We start from the raw sequence: 18,966 nt of genomic DNA, 5'->3' as shown, positions 1-18,966 counted from the left end.
CTGACCTAATGGTAGAACTCTAAAAGGTGCTTCATTTCACTGAGTTTTTTATCAGAATAAATTCAAGTGTAACCTAGCTATTAACTGCACCTCTCACCTTTCAAGGTGTATCAGTGGTTTGATCTGTACAGAAACCATATAGAGTAGGTTTCCAAAATTTTGAAAACTGGGGCTAAAGAGATGAAACTATTTGTAGAAAGTCACATCACTGGTCAGTGGTGGGGCCGGGATTAGACAACATGGCCCCAGAACCCTGCTGTTATGACTCCCGACACTACACGGCCCCTTGCTTAATAACCTCGCTAAAAGATTATTTTCCTTTATTTAGTGTCTTTTCTTACATTCATATGGGGATACTGGATATATATATTAAAAAATAACTTGATGTGAATAAAATTAAGAGGGTAAAATAGTTTTTGATGTGACTAAGGTAATGAGTGATTTTTGCTAAGTGAGACCAAACAATAATATATTTACAATAATATGGTTACTTTACCCCTAAACAAGAAAATAAACATTTATTTATATAACATCACCCTAAGTCCAGGACAAGTAACAAATAACGTGAAAAAGACACTAAAAAAGTCACAGCTTCAAAAGCTGTTCAAAAATTTTCTGTGTGATTTGCTATTACAATAAAAGTTGACTTTCTTCCTTTTTAATTTTTTAGTAAAATTGTTTCACCCTAATGCTGTAGTCATGGATAAGATAAGATCAAGCTTTGAGCTAAGAGATTTTGTTTTGATTTGATTTGTTTAATAATCACTTATGGATCAACCAAAAACAGACGAAATACTACTGATGATCACTGTTTTTTTTTTTTTACTTTTAGTATTTTACATATGTTCATTAGTTACAATTATTTTGATAACAATTATCAATAATATTAGAGAAAAATTAGGTACTCTAAAGTCATTAAAGTAGTGGCATAACAGTACCACAACTGCAAATGTGAGCTTATAGTTCTGGGATTCTAGCCAATATTGAGGGAAAGAACATGATAATTAGATTAGATAATTAGGATTAGAACATCTGAGTTTAGGGAAGGCTCTAACATCTTCTATCTCTGCATCTTGGTATCACTTACCAGGACCTCAGTTTCTTCATCTATAAAGTGTAGGTAATACTTGTGTCTGTTCAACTGTTTCACAAAATTGTTAAAATCAACTGATGTAATCAAAAGTAACTGTTACATGAGTTTGTGTCCTTGGGATATCTATCATTTAAAGGGTTGTGTTTTTTTGTTTTGTTTTTGTTTTTTTTGGTCCTGGGGTGCCTGGGTAGTTTAGTTGGTTGGCTAAGTGTCTGCCTTCAGCTCAGGTTCATGATCCCAGGGTCCTGGGATCGAGTCTCCCATCCGGCTCCCTGCTCAGTGAGAAGCTAGCTTCTCCCTCTGCCTCTCCTCCCTGGCTCATACTTGCACTTGCTCTCCCTCTCTCCTTCTCTCTCTCTGAAATAAATACATAAAATCCTTAAAAAGCATATTTTTAAAGTTGTTTTGTACCTTCAAGCAACTCTCTTCAGGGCAAGAAAAGATTGACTTTTCATAAAAGAGAAATAGCTCTTTTATTATTTTATTTTACCCCTTTATAACTAAAATTATAGTTTCTCAGCTGACAATAAACTAAACAGCATTTTAAATCAGAGAGTTTTTCTTTACATTTAGAGAAGACAAAAATTAAAGTAGATGAAATTATTAATAAGATATCTAAAATTTAGCTAAATACTGTTTTCTGGCTTCAAATGCAATACTGCAGACAATTTTTGGAAATACAGTTGTCACTAATCAAATATAGACATGAGTGTGTGTGCTCACACACACACACACACATTGATGAGGGAGCTGACTACCTTATTTGCTATGGGCTCTATTTATTCATGTAGGAATTAATTCACCTATACAAAATATTTCTTCTTACGCTTGCTCTTCTACGTTGAAAAGAAAATTCCGAAACAAAATATTCCCAACGCCTATTTCAAAGTTTGTCTTTCACATTTCCCTCTAGTTCTGAGTATACCAACACCCTAAAGGGGACTACATTTAGTCCAGGTAACATTATCAGACTGCAAGTGAATGTAGTCACTGTTGCCTCTTGAAATACAGAATTCCCTTCTGGGCTCAGATTTCTCCCTGGTAGCAAGTTGATGACTCCATAAAGCCATTGTGTATGACTGCTAAAGTACAAGTTTCCATAGATATATAGAAATGCAACTTACATTTATTGGTTTGCCATAATGGGTATTTACATAGCAACTTTATCTGAGAGGCAATACAATTTTATTGTTGAAGTGAAGTTGTTGAACAGATACTTTTTATAGAGAGGAAACTGAGACACAGAGAGGTAGGGTGATTCACACCACATTACACGGTCAGCTAATGTCAGAATTGCCAGGTTTTGGTCTTGCTTCCATCTCCTGTCATGTCATTTCATGGGTATAAGTTAAAATTCTAAATGAACATGATCTGCTGGTCAACAGTGTCTAGTGAGACCTTCCCTTCTGAGAAAAAACCCTCAGGAGAGCCTATACTTAAGACCCAAGATCTCAAGCGACTACATTCTACATTCAGAGGAAAGTTGGAGGTGCCATTAGAGAGAGAACAGAGAATGTTCTCCTTTATTATCACTGCCCCTCCCTGGAGCCCAGAGAAGGGACAGGACAGTGCTGTTCCTCCTGGGACTGAAAGGTCCCCCCCCAATTCATCCTCTTCCTGAAGTCATGAGATGGGCCCAGGAGACTTGCTTGTGAAGTCTGCTGGTGCCTACAAGAATTCATGAAGCCTAAGCATCTTGTTTTCTTGGAGGATTTTTTTTTTTTTTTTTTTTTTTTTTTTTTTGAGCTGCGAAACCACAGTTCCTCTCTGGCCCGAGTTTACAGCCCAGAGAGAGGGATGGTGCGACGACTGTCTAAAAGTCTGAGAGTATGGCAAGGTTGTTCCTTTTCCCTCCTACTCCCACCCCTATAAATATTAAATACAACCTTTGTCTTTTTATGCCTCAAGAAGTTGAAACTCTTAAAACCCAACGTTCGCTTATAATGGAGTCCACAATCTAAAATATCTCATTATTGTGGCTGATTTTTTTTTAAATCACAGTTATTTTTGTGAAGGCAAATAACCGCACTGCCCTGTCGTTTCCAGCCTGACATCTGGGTGAGTAAAGGAAATTCGCCTTGTATACTTCCATCCATTCGTGAGCCAAAATATCTTGAGTTCTCAGGTCCATTTTGTAGATATTGTTGTTTCCTGTTTAAGAAACTCACCAATGTGATGCTGCCTTCCTGTTCTCCCCAGAGCGGCCAGGTGGCTGAGACACCTGTCCACCCACTTGGAGCCTGCCAGGCTTGGCTCTCCCTGCCCACCTCACAGATGGCTGGCAACCTGAGGAGATTCCTCTTTCGGGCACAGCTTTCTCCCTCTTATCTGAATATTTTCCTCACTGTGAGAGATGAGATTTTCTTCTTCCTTATCTCCCTAATTCATTCCACATAGGAAATGTAAGCATTTTCAACACTTGGGTGTTCACCACAGGTTTTTGTGAGTCTTAATTGAAAATATACTTCCAGGGGCGCCTGGGTGGCTCAGTGGGTTAAGCTTCTGCCTTCGGCTCAGGTCATGATCCCAGAGTCCTGGGATCGATCAGGCTCTCTGCTCGGCGGGGAGCCTGCTTCCTCCTCTCTCTCTCTCTGCCTGCCTCTCTGCCTACTTGTGATCTCTGTCATATAAATAAGTAAAATCTTTAAAAAGAAAAAAAGAAAATATACTTCCAATTTAAAACTTTTCTTTCAAGAGCTGCCTCTATCTCTAGCATCTTCATTGGGAGATGGAGAAGAGAAGTGAATTGGGGGAAATCAGAGGAGGAGAAAAACCATTAGAGACCGTGGACTCTGAGAAACAAACTGAGGGTTTGGGGGGCGTGGGCAGGTGAGCCTGGTGGTGGGTATTATGGAGGGCACATTTTCACTGAAAATGGGATTTTCCAATTTTCCTCTCCCAAAAGAATGTCCCCTTTCAAGGCCTCATGTTATATGGTCTCTGTTTTACTTAGCACAGTTGACTTTCTTCTTTTTGAATATCTTTTCTTCCATGAAAAAACTTTTTTCCTTGATGTGTCCAATTATCTGATTACTCTTGAAATCTCTTCCCCCAAGAAAGTAACTCTGATTATTCCCGACACATCACCTTACTTTGACTTCACTTAACATTGTACAGAACCAGCTATGCCTAGTAATAATGAGCACCAATTTATATGCTCCATTAGCATAATCTTATGGTTGTTTCACATATGCATACCTTGAGTATCAACATAAACTTTAAGTTCCTCTGGGAAAAATATGGTTTTCTATTTTTGCTTAGCTCCTAATGAAATCAGTGCTTGGGGTGCTTGGATGGTTCAGTCAGTGAAGCATCTGGTTTCAGCTCAGGTCATGATCCCAGGGTGCTGGGATCAAGCACCCTGCCAGATTCCCTTCTCAGTGGGGAGCCAGCTTCTCCCTCTTTGTCAGACAGCCACTCCCCCTGCTTGTGCTCTCTCGCTCTCTCTCTCTTTAATAAATAAATAAATAAAATCTTAAAGAGAAAAGAAGCTTAATAAATGTTTATTGAGGTAAACAGTGAATTGGTTAGTGAGCCACTTATGCATTTTAACATAGAATATTATGAAATTCCAGGACAGTGCAAATAGAAGAAGTCATCAAAGACACATCATCACATAATAATTATTATTTTATTTTAATTGATAAAAAGATAACTGTATTTAATTTGGTTGACAATAAGCCAAAGTGAATTTTGCTATGATAGAAAAGAAGGCTAGCTAATGAGATACTGATAATCAAAAGGAGTTGGAGTTAGTGTCTTGTCTTTCATGAAGGTGCTGTTTTGATGGCAAGTAGTACTGTATTACATTTATTTATGTGTTTGTCTCTTTCATTATATTCATATATAAATATATTTTATTTTTATATCATTTGCAGCATTTTTTATATTTTTTCAATATATTTTAATATATATATTTTCTGATCGGTGAGGAAAAATTGAAATTTTCAATTTAAACTTCACTAAAAGTTATTTATTAACAAAGAAGATAATAGGGTATCAGCTGAACAAGATTATTATACTAGCAACTACTGACAAATTACTATTAAAAAAGGCCCTCTCACCATTTATAATCACCCCAACTTATGCATTACCATCATATCCAAATTTAAGATGTGAATCTATGTTCGTTACAAACTGTGATATAGGGGATATATATAAGTATATATATATATATAAGGTATAGGGGATAAGCATCCACAAGTGATAACTGCACAATTGATAGTTATTTTATTTCAATATAAAATCTATATAAAGTTTTTAAAAGCTTGAGGAAGTGGAAATGTGTAAGAGGTGGCCTGTGTGAAGACAACATGAATTAGTGGGAATAATAAAAGCTGTGATCACCAAGACAGCATGGTACTGGCACAAAAACAGACACATAGACCAGTGTAACAGAGTAGAGAGCCCAGATATGGACCTGCAACTCTATAGTCAACTAATCTTCAACAAAGCAGGAAAAAACATCCAGTGGAAAAAATACAGTCTCTTCAACAAATGGTGCTGGGAAAATTGGACAACTATGTGTAGAAGAATGAAACTCGACCATTCTCTTACACCATACACAAAGATAAACCCAAAATGGATAAAAGACCTTAATGTGAGGCAAGAATCTATCAAAATCCTAGAGGAGAACATAGGCAGTAACCTCTTTGACATTGGCCACGCAACTTTTTTCAAGACATGTCTCCAAAAGCAAAGGAGACAAAAGTGAAAATGAATCAAGATCAAAAGCTTCTGCACAGCAAAGGAAACAGTCAACAAAACAAAGAGGCAACCCATGGAATGCGAGAAGATATTTGCAAATGACAGTACAGACAAAAGGCTGATGTCAAAGGTCTATAAAGAACTCCTCAAACTCAGCACACACAAAACAGATAATCACGTCAAAAAAATGTGCAGAAGACATGAACAGACACTTCTCTAATGAAGACATACAAATGGCAGACACATGAAAAAATGTTCATCATCACTAGCCATCAGGGAGATTCAAATCAAAACCACATGGAGATACCACCTTACACCAGTTAGAATGGCCAAAATTAACAAGACAGTAAACAACAAGTGTTGGAGAGGATGTGGAGAAAGGGGAACCCTCTTACACTGTTGGTGGGAATGCAAGTTGGTGTAGCCACTTTGGAAAACAGTGTGGAGATTCCTTAAGAAATTAAAAATAGATCTACCTTATGACCGTGCTATTGCACTACTAGTATTTACCCCCAAAGATACAGATGTAGTGAAAAGAAGGGCCATCTGTACCCCAATGTTCATAGCAGCAATGGCCACAGTCACCAAACTGTGGAAAGAACCAAGATGTCCTTCAATAGATGAATGGATAAAGAAGATATGGTCCGTATATACAATGCAATATTATGCCTCCATCAGAAAGGATGAATACCCAACATTTATATCAACATGGATGGGACTGGAAGAGATTATGGTGAGTGAAATAAGTCAAGCAGAGAGAGTCAATATCACATGGTTTCACTTACTTTTGGAGCATAAGGAATAACTTGGAAGACATTGAGAGATGGAGAAGAGAAGTAACTTGGGGGAAATCGGAAGGGTAGACAAACCATGAGAGACTGTGGACTCTGAGAAACAAACTGAGGGTTTTGGGGTAGGTGGAGGGGTGATCCTGGTGGTGGGTATTATGGAGGGCACATATTGCATGGAGCACTACATAAAAAATGAATTTTGGAACACTGAAAAAAAATAAAATTAAAAAAAAAGATATTTAAAAGCAAAATTACTTACTTTGTCTTTATTTTTTTTTAAAGATTTTATTTATTTATTTGTCATAGAGAGAGAAGTGAGAGTGAGCACAGGCAGACAGAGTGGCAGGCAGAGGCAGAGGGAGAAGCAGGCTCCCCGCCAAGCAAGGAGCCCGATGTGGGACTTGATCCCAGGACGCTGGGATCATGACCTGAGCCGAAGGCAGCTGCTTAACCAACTGAGCCACCCAGGCGTCCCTTACTTTGTCTTTAATTCCACAGATTAGTTCATCTAGGTTATGAAATTTTTACCTACTAATAGTACTTTGAGGTTTATAAGACCATTTAGTAATTAACATTTTCTATATACTCTATATATTTCTAAAGAAATCACTCCTTTATTTCCTTAAAGAGCTTAAAATTTCTTCTAATATTTTGTTTATGTTTAAAACTCACAAAGTAAATATTTATTCCTATAGTTCAAAGGGAAACTTAAGCATTGTTTCTGTCAGAAGTGTATTCCACATACCCAAATAGAATTGGGGGAAAAAAAAAGATTTTTCTATATTATATAATACAAAGTATTCATTTAGGAATTAAAGCACCTTTTTTAGTACTTTGTATTATGATCTTTTGAAACTAACTTAAACTCATACATTTTCTGAGCTATAAAATTTTGGGATTCTGTTACAGTGGGATATTTTTTACAGTTCTTTTTGGGTGTCAAGTTTTATAATTCTAAGTTACTGTCATTCAGTATTCGTGTTGATCTAGAGAAACCAAGACCTATTCTCTCTAGTAGTGTTTTTCTAGGGGACTTTAAATGTAGACTTGGTAGGGGAAAAGATATTTGGAGAGCTAGCTTCTCATTATGAGGATGGATGAAACTCTAACTTCTAGAGACCACTTGGGAGTTACTTAGAAATGTAATTATGAAGCATCTCAAGAAGATTGGAGTAGGTGACCTAATCATTTGAAAAGAGGAAAAAATATGATAGTTGGTTTTTCAGCCATATGCTGAATTTTCAAAGTTCTCGTGATTTCTGTAATTAAAATAGTTTTTTTTTTTAATCTCAATCTTGCTTCATCCTTTCGAAGCATAGGAAACTAACTAAGTGTCATAGTATCTCTTGTGCTCTCTCAGCTGGTGTCTGGGTATAGGGTGGAATCAGGACAAAATGCCATCTGTTTCTCTTACAACATCCTAAGAGCAGCACTATCTGGCTGGGCATAAACAAAGATGTGAAACACAGGTCTCCTTGTTAAATTTATCTCTAATTACTTTGGAGATAAAGGAAAGTGGAATGCTACCTCATTATGTCTTGTAATGAGAAAATATTTCAAAATAAGCCATTTTCCTCAATAGTTTATTAAGAGATCAAATCAGACCTAAAAGAAATTTATAGAAAATGCTATAAAAACATAACCGATGATTACGTGCTTCACAGTCAATAAAACCTTCAACAGCAGTAGTTAGAATAATTCTTTCCCACTGTAGAGTAAGAGAATGTTTCTATTTCTAGAATTTCCCAACTGAGTAAATCTCTTATTTTTACTTTTCAAACATAGATAGCTGTAATAGATTGGAAATTGCCTTCAGAGATTTAAGTCTATACATTTTATGGATGTTTATGTGTATATATGTAATGTATATGACAAAATGATAGTATGTTTCAAGAAAAAAAACAGTGAGGTATTTTGTCCGTTTCCTCATCCTAGGTACATGAGGGCAAAACATCAGTGTATCTAGTCACTTCTACCCCTTTAATATCATACTCCGTCAAAGGCAGAGAACAGGCAGAGCAGCAGGATATGGCTTTGCATGGAACCAACTTCCCATAGCAAAATCTGTGGTGGTTAAGAGTATCTTCTCTGGATTCCAAGAGGCCTGGATTAAAATTCCAGCTGTGTTACTTCCCACTGCATAATGCGGGCAAGTTGCTTTATCTTTTTTGAGCCCCAGTGTCTTCATCTGTACAATGATGAATGATATGAGTATGGGCATCATGGTTTCTTCTTAGAATTAAAGGAGCTAATTCACAGAAAATGTTTACATGGACCTGGCACACACTGACACTCAGTGTTTTCAGGGGTGGTTTGTCAGTCCTTGCCGAAGGAGGGCATTCTCTCTGATGGACAATCTGAAGAACTATTAATGGAGACATTAATGAGCACTACTAGATTAAGATTTTACTCAGAGAAATCAGTGACCAAATGTGTAGCAGTCTGGCGAGGACAAGCCTTGCAGTACATCTCAATCTTACCTCACCAGCCATTAAAAATGTGCCTGCTTCACCTGGGTGGCTCAGTTGATTAACCGTCTGCCTTTGGCTCACATCATGATCTCAGGGTCCTAAGATTGAGCCCTGCATTGTGCTCCCTGCTCCCTGGGGAGTCTGTTTCTCTTTTTTCCTCTGCTCCTCCCCCTTGCTCACATTTTCTCTCTCTCTCAGATATGTACATAAAATCATTAAAATCTTTTTTAAATTTTTTTTTCAGCATAACAATATTCATTATTTTTGCACCACACCCAGTGCTCCATGCAATCCGTGCCCTCTACAATACCCACCACCTGGTGCCCCCAACCTCCCACCCCCCACCCCTTCAAAATTCTCAGATCGTTTTTCAGAGTCCATAGTCTCTCATGGTTCACCTCCCCTTCCAATTTCCCTCAACTCCCTTCTCCTCTCCATCTCCCCTTGTCCTCCATGCTATTTGTTATGCTTCACAAATAAGTGAAACCATATGATAATTGACTCTCTCTGCTTGACTTATTTCACTCAGCATAATCTCTTCCAGTCCCGTCCATGTTGCTACAAAACTTGGGTATTCATCCTTTCTTTTTTTTTTTTTTTTTTTTTTACAGCTTTATAAACATATATTTTTATCCCCAGGGGTACAGGTCTGCGAATCGCCAGGTTTACACACTTCACAACACTCACCATAGCACATACCCTCCCCAATATCCATAACCCCACCCCCTCTCCCAACCCCCTCCCCCCATCAACCCTCAGTTTGTTTTGTGAGATTAAGAGTCGCTTATGGTTTGTCTCCCTCCCAATCCCATCTTGTTTCATTTACTCTTCTCCTACCCCCTCAACCCCCCACGTTGCATCTCCTCTCCCTCATATCAGGGAGATCATATGATAGTTGTCTTTCTCCGATTGACTTATTTCCTAAGCATGATACCCTCTAGTTCCATCCACGTCGTCGCAAATGGCAAGATTTCATTTCTTTTGATGGCTGCATAGTATTCCATTGTGTATATATACCACTTCTTCTTTATCCATTCGTCTGTAGATGGACATCTAGGTTCTTTCCATAGTTTGGCTATTGTAGACATTGCTGCTATAAACATTCGGGTGCATGTGCCCCTTCGGATCACTACGTTTGTATCTTTAGGGTAAATACCCAGCAGTGCAATTGCAGGGTCATAGGGTAGTTCTATTTTCAACATTTTGAGGAACCTCCATGCTGTTTTCCAGAGTGGTTGCACCAGCTTGCATTCCCACCAACAGTGTAGGAGGCTTCCCCTTTCTCCGCATCCTAAATTTTTAAATTAAAAAAATTTTTTTTTAGATTTTGTTTACTTACTTGACAGAGAGAGACCCAGCAAGAGAAGGAAAAGAAGCAGGGGGAGTGGGAGAGCGAGAAGCAGGCTTCCTGCTGAGCAGGAGCCCGATGCAGGGCTCAGTCCCAGGAGCCTGGGATCATGACCTGATACTAAGGCAGATGCTTAACAACTGAGACACCCGGGCACCCCTAAAAAATTTTTTTAATTAAAAATGTGCCTACTTGTAGTTGGCCACAAATTGCTTTATAGATGTGAACTCACTGATCTCATGTGAAGACTTCAAGAGGTCAGAGACATCGATAAACATAAAAATGGGGACTAGCTGTTCAGTTCAGCTGGTGTCCTCTCATTCTCTGCTGCACCTGCTCCCCCATTGTTTTTCCTACAGTAGAATTTCTATTTGGTCACTCTCCAGGGCTCTCCACTGACTTGTTAATAAAGTCCTAAGTCCCTGGTTTGGTGTTCAAGGTCCTTTATCATCTAGCCTCCAGTATTGTGCCAGACAAGGCCTTCTATGTACTTTCATAGCTTAGAGCAATCCAGCCAAACACCACTGTTTTCAATTCTCTCAGTTACCTCTCACTTCCCTCCAGACCTTTGACCATGCCTCTTCCTCTAGCCATGTGGACATGCTACCTACTCTTCAAACTCTAGCTCCTAAGTCCACTCTTCAGAAAGGAGTCTTTGTTCATGCCAGCAGGGTAGTCATCCTTTATCTTGTAAACTCTTGCCCAATTTTTTATCCAGTAAAATTTTTTAGCCAGAATCACAATAGGAAACATATTTTGCATGGATGCATGTTTTACTCAAATACACATATACACATATACACATACATGTGCGTGTGAACTTCATGAAATAATACTTACCCTCATTATTTGCAGTATCCCTCTAATGTTTCTTTTCTCTTTCATTTGGCCAAAGTTCTGACTGCAGTCTACTAACTAGATCTTAATTACTCTTTACTTGTACCATAAATTTTTAAATAAACTGCAGTTTGAAAAACAGTGATCCACCTGCCCCACACAGAATAACTTTGTTATTTATTGTGTATAGGCATTGTTTTCCTTACCAGACTGAGAGATACTCACAGGTGACACCATGTAGTACAATATAGAGTCTTTCACTATATCTAATCATGCCTTTCACATTAGTTGCCCAGTAAGTGTTTGTGGAAGAGAAAAAGGAAAAAAGGAAGGGCAGAAGGGACAAAGGGAAGAAAGAAATAAGAAAAAAAGTCTTTGAAGATATTGATTAGACCCAGAAATTGAGGTTGTTACTATATAACAAGTCAGCAGATAGGGATCATTTAAGTTATTTATAGGTGATTTTTCCAGTCAAAGTGGTGTGTGCTTCTTGGAATAACTTTCTTCAACTTCAGTTTAAACTGAGAAGTCAGTGTTACATCACAAACTCTGGGATGAAAAGAAGGATAGCGAGAAAAAAATGACTAATACAGAAAAGATAACATCATGCATGCTTGCTGTGTTCCTTCTCCCTGTTGGGAGGAGTCAGGGGGTAGTGGTGAGAACAAGGGTGTGAAGTGTATCCAGAGGTGAAAAAAGCTTTTGACTTGATTTTTGTAAAGCCTGTGAAAAACCACTCTGTCATTCCTGAATGTGCTGAACACATCCATATGTGTTGAATACATCAACCCATTTCCCTATACTGCCTATAAACAAAGTCAGTGCTAAGTGCTAGCACGTCCAAGCACCACAAGTCTATAAAATGAAACAGGAAGTGTGCTCTGTCTCCTCACATCTGAAATATTGCTTTTCCCTGATGTGCAAGAATATTTTTTTCCATATTCAAACAGGAAAATGTTGGATAAAATTTTAAATTTGAAAAGTTATACTAATTACATGTATTTACTCTAATGACATATCCAGTTTGACTGGGATCAAGACACAAGTCTTTGTCGCTCAAAGTCCATCCTCTTAACTAACGTGCTATACTATATATATTCTCTACGGACGAAGTAACAACATGAACACAATGCCTTCCATGGGCATGAATACATTGTCCAAGTCCTTCATACACGTTTGTTTGTTATTTTCTGATTTTTAATACAACAGTGAGTATATAGAGACAGGACCAACAAACACAGAATTAAAAGGATTCTATAAAAGCTAATAAATTCAGTAATATTATGTAAAACAAACATTTCCATAAATCATTGAGAATTAAGTCCTATATACTTCACTTTGAAAAAGCAATAATATTTTAAGATGAGTTTTAAGAGTTATTATTAAATACTTTCTATTGTCAAAGAAGTATTATCAAAAATAAACATATAACAACAAAACAATGTATCACCTTCATTTTGGTGCTTTGATTGTTACAATTTAGAGAACTCAATTATTTGAAAATGCATATTTATGGTGGTTCCATTGCCAAAAATTTAGGCATGTTGCAATGTTGAATTTCTTTAAAATTTATTGAATTTCTTAAAAAAATTAAAAAACAAGATTTATTGTCTTCCTTTGGCATATATGTAGAGAGAGAAAGGAGGGAGAAATGCTTTATATCAGGAAGAGATGTACTAATACTGAAATTTTACTGCTTAATAATTTCAATGTGCTATGAAAATATTTAGTAAAACATCAACAGTCCAGAGAACGTCCATTTAATTATTTCACCTGACAACGTTTGTTAGGTTGGCTTAAAAATATTGTTAAATTTCAAATTTGTACTTGTATTTCTCACTAGTTTTGTCAGCTATAATTTTGTTTCAGGGCTATGGACTGTTCCTAACGGCTATCTTGAAAATTCATGCTGTTGGTGAGAAGCAGATAGAGTTCGTGAATGAATAGCGAACTGAAGGCTCAATTCATTACAATTAGAAAATTAATTTCAAATCCATGCCTTACTTACTGGCTTAGCAGGAATACACATACAGTTGGCTTTGCTTAAATGTACTAGTCTGTATTTGGCAAAATAAATGTAAACTTTAAAGCAGCTACTTTAACACAGTTTCCCTTTTGCAGATGTTGGAAATACAGCCCCTCAAGGATTAACATCACCAGCGGTTCCTTCAGCAACTGCATCTGTACTAACAAAAACCACAATGTCAAATACTGTTACGGAATCAACAAGTGAAATGTCTATAGGTAGGATTAACTCTTAGTGAAATTTACTCTAACTTTAACAGATAAAATTAGTAGCATCTATATAATCTAATCACTGAAAAATAATTTGAGATTTTACATCTATTGTTATGAAGGTCTGTGCTTTTTCACTATTTTGAAACTTATGTGTTATTTTGGTTTGAATACAGAACCCTGAGATCACAGTAGGCTTCTTTGATGATATCCCTCTAGATCATCTCCTGTTTGAGAATAATCCTATTGTGAATGTTACATACACAAAGTTTATTTTTAGAGAATAAAAAAAAATCCCCATTTCCTTAGTCATAAAAATATGTTTCTAAATAGGGGCGCCTGGGTGGCTCAGTAGGTTAAGCCGCTGCCTTCGGCTCAGGTGATGATCCCAGGTCCTGGGTTCGAGCCCCACATCGGGCTTTCCGCTCAGCGGGGAGCCTGCTTCCTCCTCTCTCTCTGTTTGCCTCTCTGCCTACTTGTGATTTCTCTCTGTCAAATAAATAAATGAAATCTTAAAAAAAAAATATGTTTCTAAATATTCCAATTGTCCACTTAAATACCACCATTAACAGGGTGAAACCATATTAATAACACACGGATGTTAGTTGTTAGTTATATTGGGCTGATAATAGAACTAATTTGTAAGGTTCCGTAGCAATGTCATCATTATTGTTACTGAACAGAGTGGCAACAGCATCATGTTTTATGGTTCTAGGTATTTTTACCATTCATGAAAAGTAAAATGAGCCATTGGGGGTCATTTAATTAAAAACCCAAGAGGTTATCAATCCAATGCATACTGCCTTGTCCATCCTGCGACACACATAAAATGAGGCATATCATTCAGGTTCTATAATCAATGGAGAGAGAAATATAGAATTGCTTATTTATCACTTATGCGCAGGAACTCTGGTTAGAATGCTAAAGTCACAAGAAGACCTGAAAATCATATGCCCTAATGAGGAAATAACTGGAATTCCTCCTGCTCTTTTCCTCTCCTCTCCACTTACTCCCCGTTTAATTTTCATTCTAAGACCAAGTTCAAATAAAATGTTGAGGACCGATGAGGTCTGGTTCATGAGACTTAACTGGGGTGATGATCCTCAAAGAAAAAGAGTCTGATGAATATAGTCTGTTATTTCCTAAATGTGCAATTCTAAGGTGAAACCAAACCAATTCTCCTAGAATTCCTGTACCAAACTGGAGAAAGCTTTACACAAAGAGGGCCACACAAGGGATTTTGTTCCCCGAATGTGGTAGGACCACTATCATCAAGCAAGGGAAATTTCAAATGACACAGTCAAAAAAAAAGTCAAGGACCATGGAGCCTCCAGCCAACTCCTGCACTGTATATTTTCTTTTCTTTATTTTATTTATTTTATTTTATTTTATTTTATTTTATTTTATTTTATGAGATAGAAGTTTACTGAATGCACTGTAAGGGAGCAAGCAGGCAGGAGAGCAAAGGGGAGATTGTCTGCCCTTTATTTTTAAAAATTGTTTCAACCCTATGTTTTCAGGGTTTAAGCAGAGAGGCATGCTCATACTTTTACCAAGTATAAGCATTTGCTGCTCTCCTCTCTCTCTCTCTCTCTCTTTCTTTCACTCTCTCTGTGAGTTGCCAGTGGTGTTCTTGGCATAAAATTGCATTAATTTGGTAAAAGCATGTTACTTTTGTAATAGAAAACATCACCCCAAAAGGACCAATAAAGAGAAGGTAGGTACTGATATTGCATGCTGACTCAAAGGGTTGAAGTTTTGCAATTTCTACATTAATCCTTGGAATTTATGCTTTCTCAGTGAGATGATTACTAGCCCTGACCATAGTGACCTGTGGTGAATAACAATGTCAAATTAACATAGACCCCTAACTGTTATGTTATGTGACCATGGCAGGGAGAGATGGAAGCTTCAGAGAAGGAATTCAGGCAGAATTGTCATTTCTGATACTGGGAATTCAACTTACCTTCCCAGCTTGGAAGGAAAACTCTCTACCTACTCATATAAACTGAGGAGATAACCCTAACAACTTTACCACTGGTGGCTCCTAAAGTGGGTCACTGAAGCCCCTTATCTGAAACAAGTCGCTTCGGAAAACACTTGAAATCAGAGAACATACACACACACACACACACACACATGCATAGCTTCTTCTAAATTTCTTTTCTGGGCACTTCACTGTCTTATATAAACCAGTTAACAAAAACTAATCTCCAGTCTGTGTTCTTCAAAAGTTCTCCCAGATGAGTTTTAAATTTCTCACATTCAATTATACAAATTGTAATAGGCCAGTGAAGCTTTACTTTTTATTACAAAAATGTCCAGATGTACCCACAATAGAGCACTATAATTAATCCCCATATGCCCATCTCCCAGAATTAATAATTATCAAAATTTTACCATATTTGCTTTTTCATTTTCTTTCTCCTCCTTCCCTCCCTTGTTCCCTTCCTTCCTTCCTTTTCCTTTTTCTCTTTCTCCGTTTTTATTTGGTTGTCAAGTGATTTTTTAAAAATATTTATTTATTTATTTGAGAGAAAGAGAGGGCAGCAGGAGAGGCAGAAGGAGAGGGAGAGAAACTCCAGCAGACTCCCTACTGAACTCTATGCAGGGCTAGATCTCATGACCTTGAAATCATGACCTGAGCCAAAATCAAGAGTTGGAGGCTTAACTGACTGAGCCACACTGGTGTCCCAGACATCATGGTCATTAGACAAAATAAAAGTATTTGAAAAAAAAAAAAAACTAAAACAAAAACAAAACAACAACAACAAAAAAAACATGGAAAACATCTTTATTTTTCTTTTAAGGCTTTCAAACCAGATGTTCTTATTTTAAAGTCAAAAGATACTTGATTTAATAGTGCTTATGTCTATCTAAAGCAGGTAAATTTCCTTTCTCTCGACAATGGCAGAAATTCCATCATCAGAAAAGTGGAAAATGTGCTACTGAGATGAAAACTCTTCTTGTAGCAATGTAGCAACAGTGGCAGAGGTGACTGACAGCTTTGCTTGGAGTAGGTTTCACATTCAGAGGTTTACCCAGTAAGAGAGAAGGGACCTGATCTCTTCCTGGCTATGTACCAAGTGCTCTGCCCATTTTGTTCAAAGGCCAAGTGGCCAGAGTTAATATCAACACTTGGCAGATGCTGAATGGCATCATCATGTGATTAATTTCTTTTTTTTTTATAAATATTTTATTTTATTTTATTTTTAAAGATTTTATTTATTTGACAGAGAGAGAGAGAGAGAGAGAGAAAACACAAGCAGACAGAACAGGAGGCAGAAGGAGAGGGCGAGGCAAACACCCCAAGACTCTGGGATCATGACCTGAGCCGAAGGAGATGCCTAACCAATGGAGCCACTTGGGTGCCCCGTGAGATAAACTTCTCAGAGAGAAAAATAACCTGAAATATCATTCTTAAAACATAATTATTATTCAGCTTTATTTTTAAACCTTTTAATAATCAAACTTTTTTGAATTAGCTGAATTAATTTGTCAGCCCTGATATTTTGCATTTCTGATACTAAATAGATATTCAGTGTCTGTTGAGGTCAATAGAGGAGCCCAGTGTTTTTGGCCATCTCTTCCATATAGGGTGCCAGTCATGGTGATGTTTACAATGGACTTCGTCTCTGGAAACTAAGATAAAACTGCAAAGAAGGGACTTTTAAAAGGCAGTCTTGTAAATTTTCTTGTATTAGTGAGAAAATAGGTTTGGGTACTACATTTTCTCCATATATTTCTTCTTTTTTTCACTGTCTTTATATACCTTTATATACCTTATATACCTATATAAGTTTGAATTGAAAATGACTTACCTGGGCTATCTTTGTACAATATTTTTGGGGTTTTCCTTTTCATGGAGTTTTGAAATTATAAAGTTGGCTTTTTGCTTTTAGTTTATACTCATAAGATATAAAATGTTTATAAATTAGGCAATTTCTTGAAACCCTGGTGTCCTAAATGGAACTAAACAAAGGTCCAAAAGATTATTTTGGAAAATGTTTTGGATGATAGTTTACTAAAAATTTAACGGAGTACAATTATGATATTTTAATGACTTAATCTTCTATAAATATCTTAATCTTTTATAAACATCCATAAACATCTATAATCTTTTATAAACAAGATTATATAATATCCCTAAATATATATGGCTATAGTATTCTCTTATTGTTCATATTAAATTCAATCTATTTCTTTTATTAACTAGAGCAAGTTCTTAATTTTTTAAGAACTTTGTTTGCATATAAAATTAACAGAAATCACAATCCTTGTTAATTAGTATGACATTTTATTCTTGCACTAATAAGGATGCATTTATACCTCAGAATTTCAACATATTTAGCACATAAGAATTTTATTGTAAGTTACATGTAGAATGCTTATCCATATTGGAAAGTGAATATTCATACATTAAATATAAATCTAAAATAATTGTGTTCTGTTTCTGTTATAGATAGAGTAACATTGATTAGATACAATGATCATGGTCATGATTATAGGATCACTGTTCACACACAAGTTCAGGAACTCCAGAAATGGATAGCCATTCAGCTCTTCAGTTTCCCAAAGACCAAGATTGATATTGAAGCCAAATAGATTTGGGCTGAATGCTCAGGCCAAAGCTCAAATTTGTTACTCATCTTTCCTCTGTCAAACATGAAGTCAGGGTAGCTATAAAAGGAAAGGGTCAAGGGCTTTAGAAACTCAAGAACTGCACCCACTTTATACTTTTTCTATTTATATTCATGATTATTGTTATATGTATCCTGATTATTTCCTGTAATCATTCCTATTCTTGAAATTTCAAGTGAAATAGGAGACATATCCCAGTGAAACATATGAAACAAGGTAATTATAAAAATTCAATTTAGCCTGTTCTTGGTACCAAGAATGCCAAGAGTAGTGCTCAAATGAAAAAAATTCACCACATCTGGCTGGAAAGGACAGTTGATTTATATTATTACATCTTCACCTTAAGATGGCATTCTGGGAACACCTGGATGGATCAACCAGTTAAGCATCTAACTCTTGATTTGGGCTCAGGTCATGATCTCAGGGTCATGCTCAATTATTGAGCCAATGTTGAGCTCTGCACTGAGCATGGAGAATGGGATTGGAATTCTCTCTCTCCCTTTCCCTCTGCCTTTCCCCTAGCTTGTGTGCTCCCACTCTCTCTTTCTCGAAAGAAAGAAAGAAAGAAAGAAAGAAAGAAAGAAAGAAAGAAGGAAAGAAAGAAAGAAAGATGGCATCCCTGTGATTGGGCAATGCAAAAATCTCAAACCTAGCTTTTAGGAATAATGTGTCCTTTGTTGGTTTCTTCTTTTAAAATATAACCCCATATTGGGCAGAGAAGACTGTGAGAATGTCTTAAGTGCTTCAGCACTCTCCATATATTATAATTCCCAGTATCTGCATGTTACAGCCACTTTCCATTTCTATAATAACCTATCTCCTCTAATAAGAAGTGAGGAGAGA

General features: G+C 36.8%; 2 protein-coding genes across 3 annotated transcripts in view; one reads left to right on the top strand and one right to left on the bottom strand.

Annotated features, from left to right (window-relative positions):
- The window catches only part of LOC125094113 (ADP/ATP translocase 2-like), a 422,319-nt gene that overhangs the window by 71,861 nt on the left and 331,492 nt on the right, over positions 1-18,966 (bottom strand). The gene's annotated exons all lie outside the window — the stretch shown is intronic.
- EMCN (endomucin) overlaps positions 1-18,966 on the top strand; it is a 105,159-nt gene that overhangs the window by 25,251 nt on the left and 60,942 nt on the right. For both annotated transcript variants that reach the window (XM_047718080.1, XM_047718081.1), the window contains exon 2: positions 13,369-13,491. In XM_047718080.1, coding sequence (XP_047574036.1) covers positions 13,369-13,491 — 123 coding nt within the window. The remainder of the gene's footprint in view (positions 1-13,368; positions 13,492-18,966) is intronic.

This window comes from Lutra lutra, chromosome 2 (assembly GCF_902655055.1).
Source record: "Lutra lutra chromosome 2, mLutLut1.2, whole genome shotgun sequence".
Taxonomy (NCBI): domain Eukaryota; kingdom Metazoa; phylum Chordata; class Mammalia; order Carnivora; family Mustelidae; genus Lutra; species Lutra lutra.
Note: the sequence above shows the minus strand (reverse complement) of the source record. Positions and strands in the feature narration are given on the sequence as shown.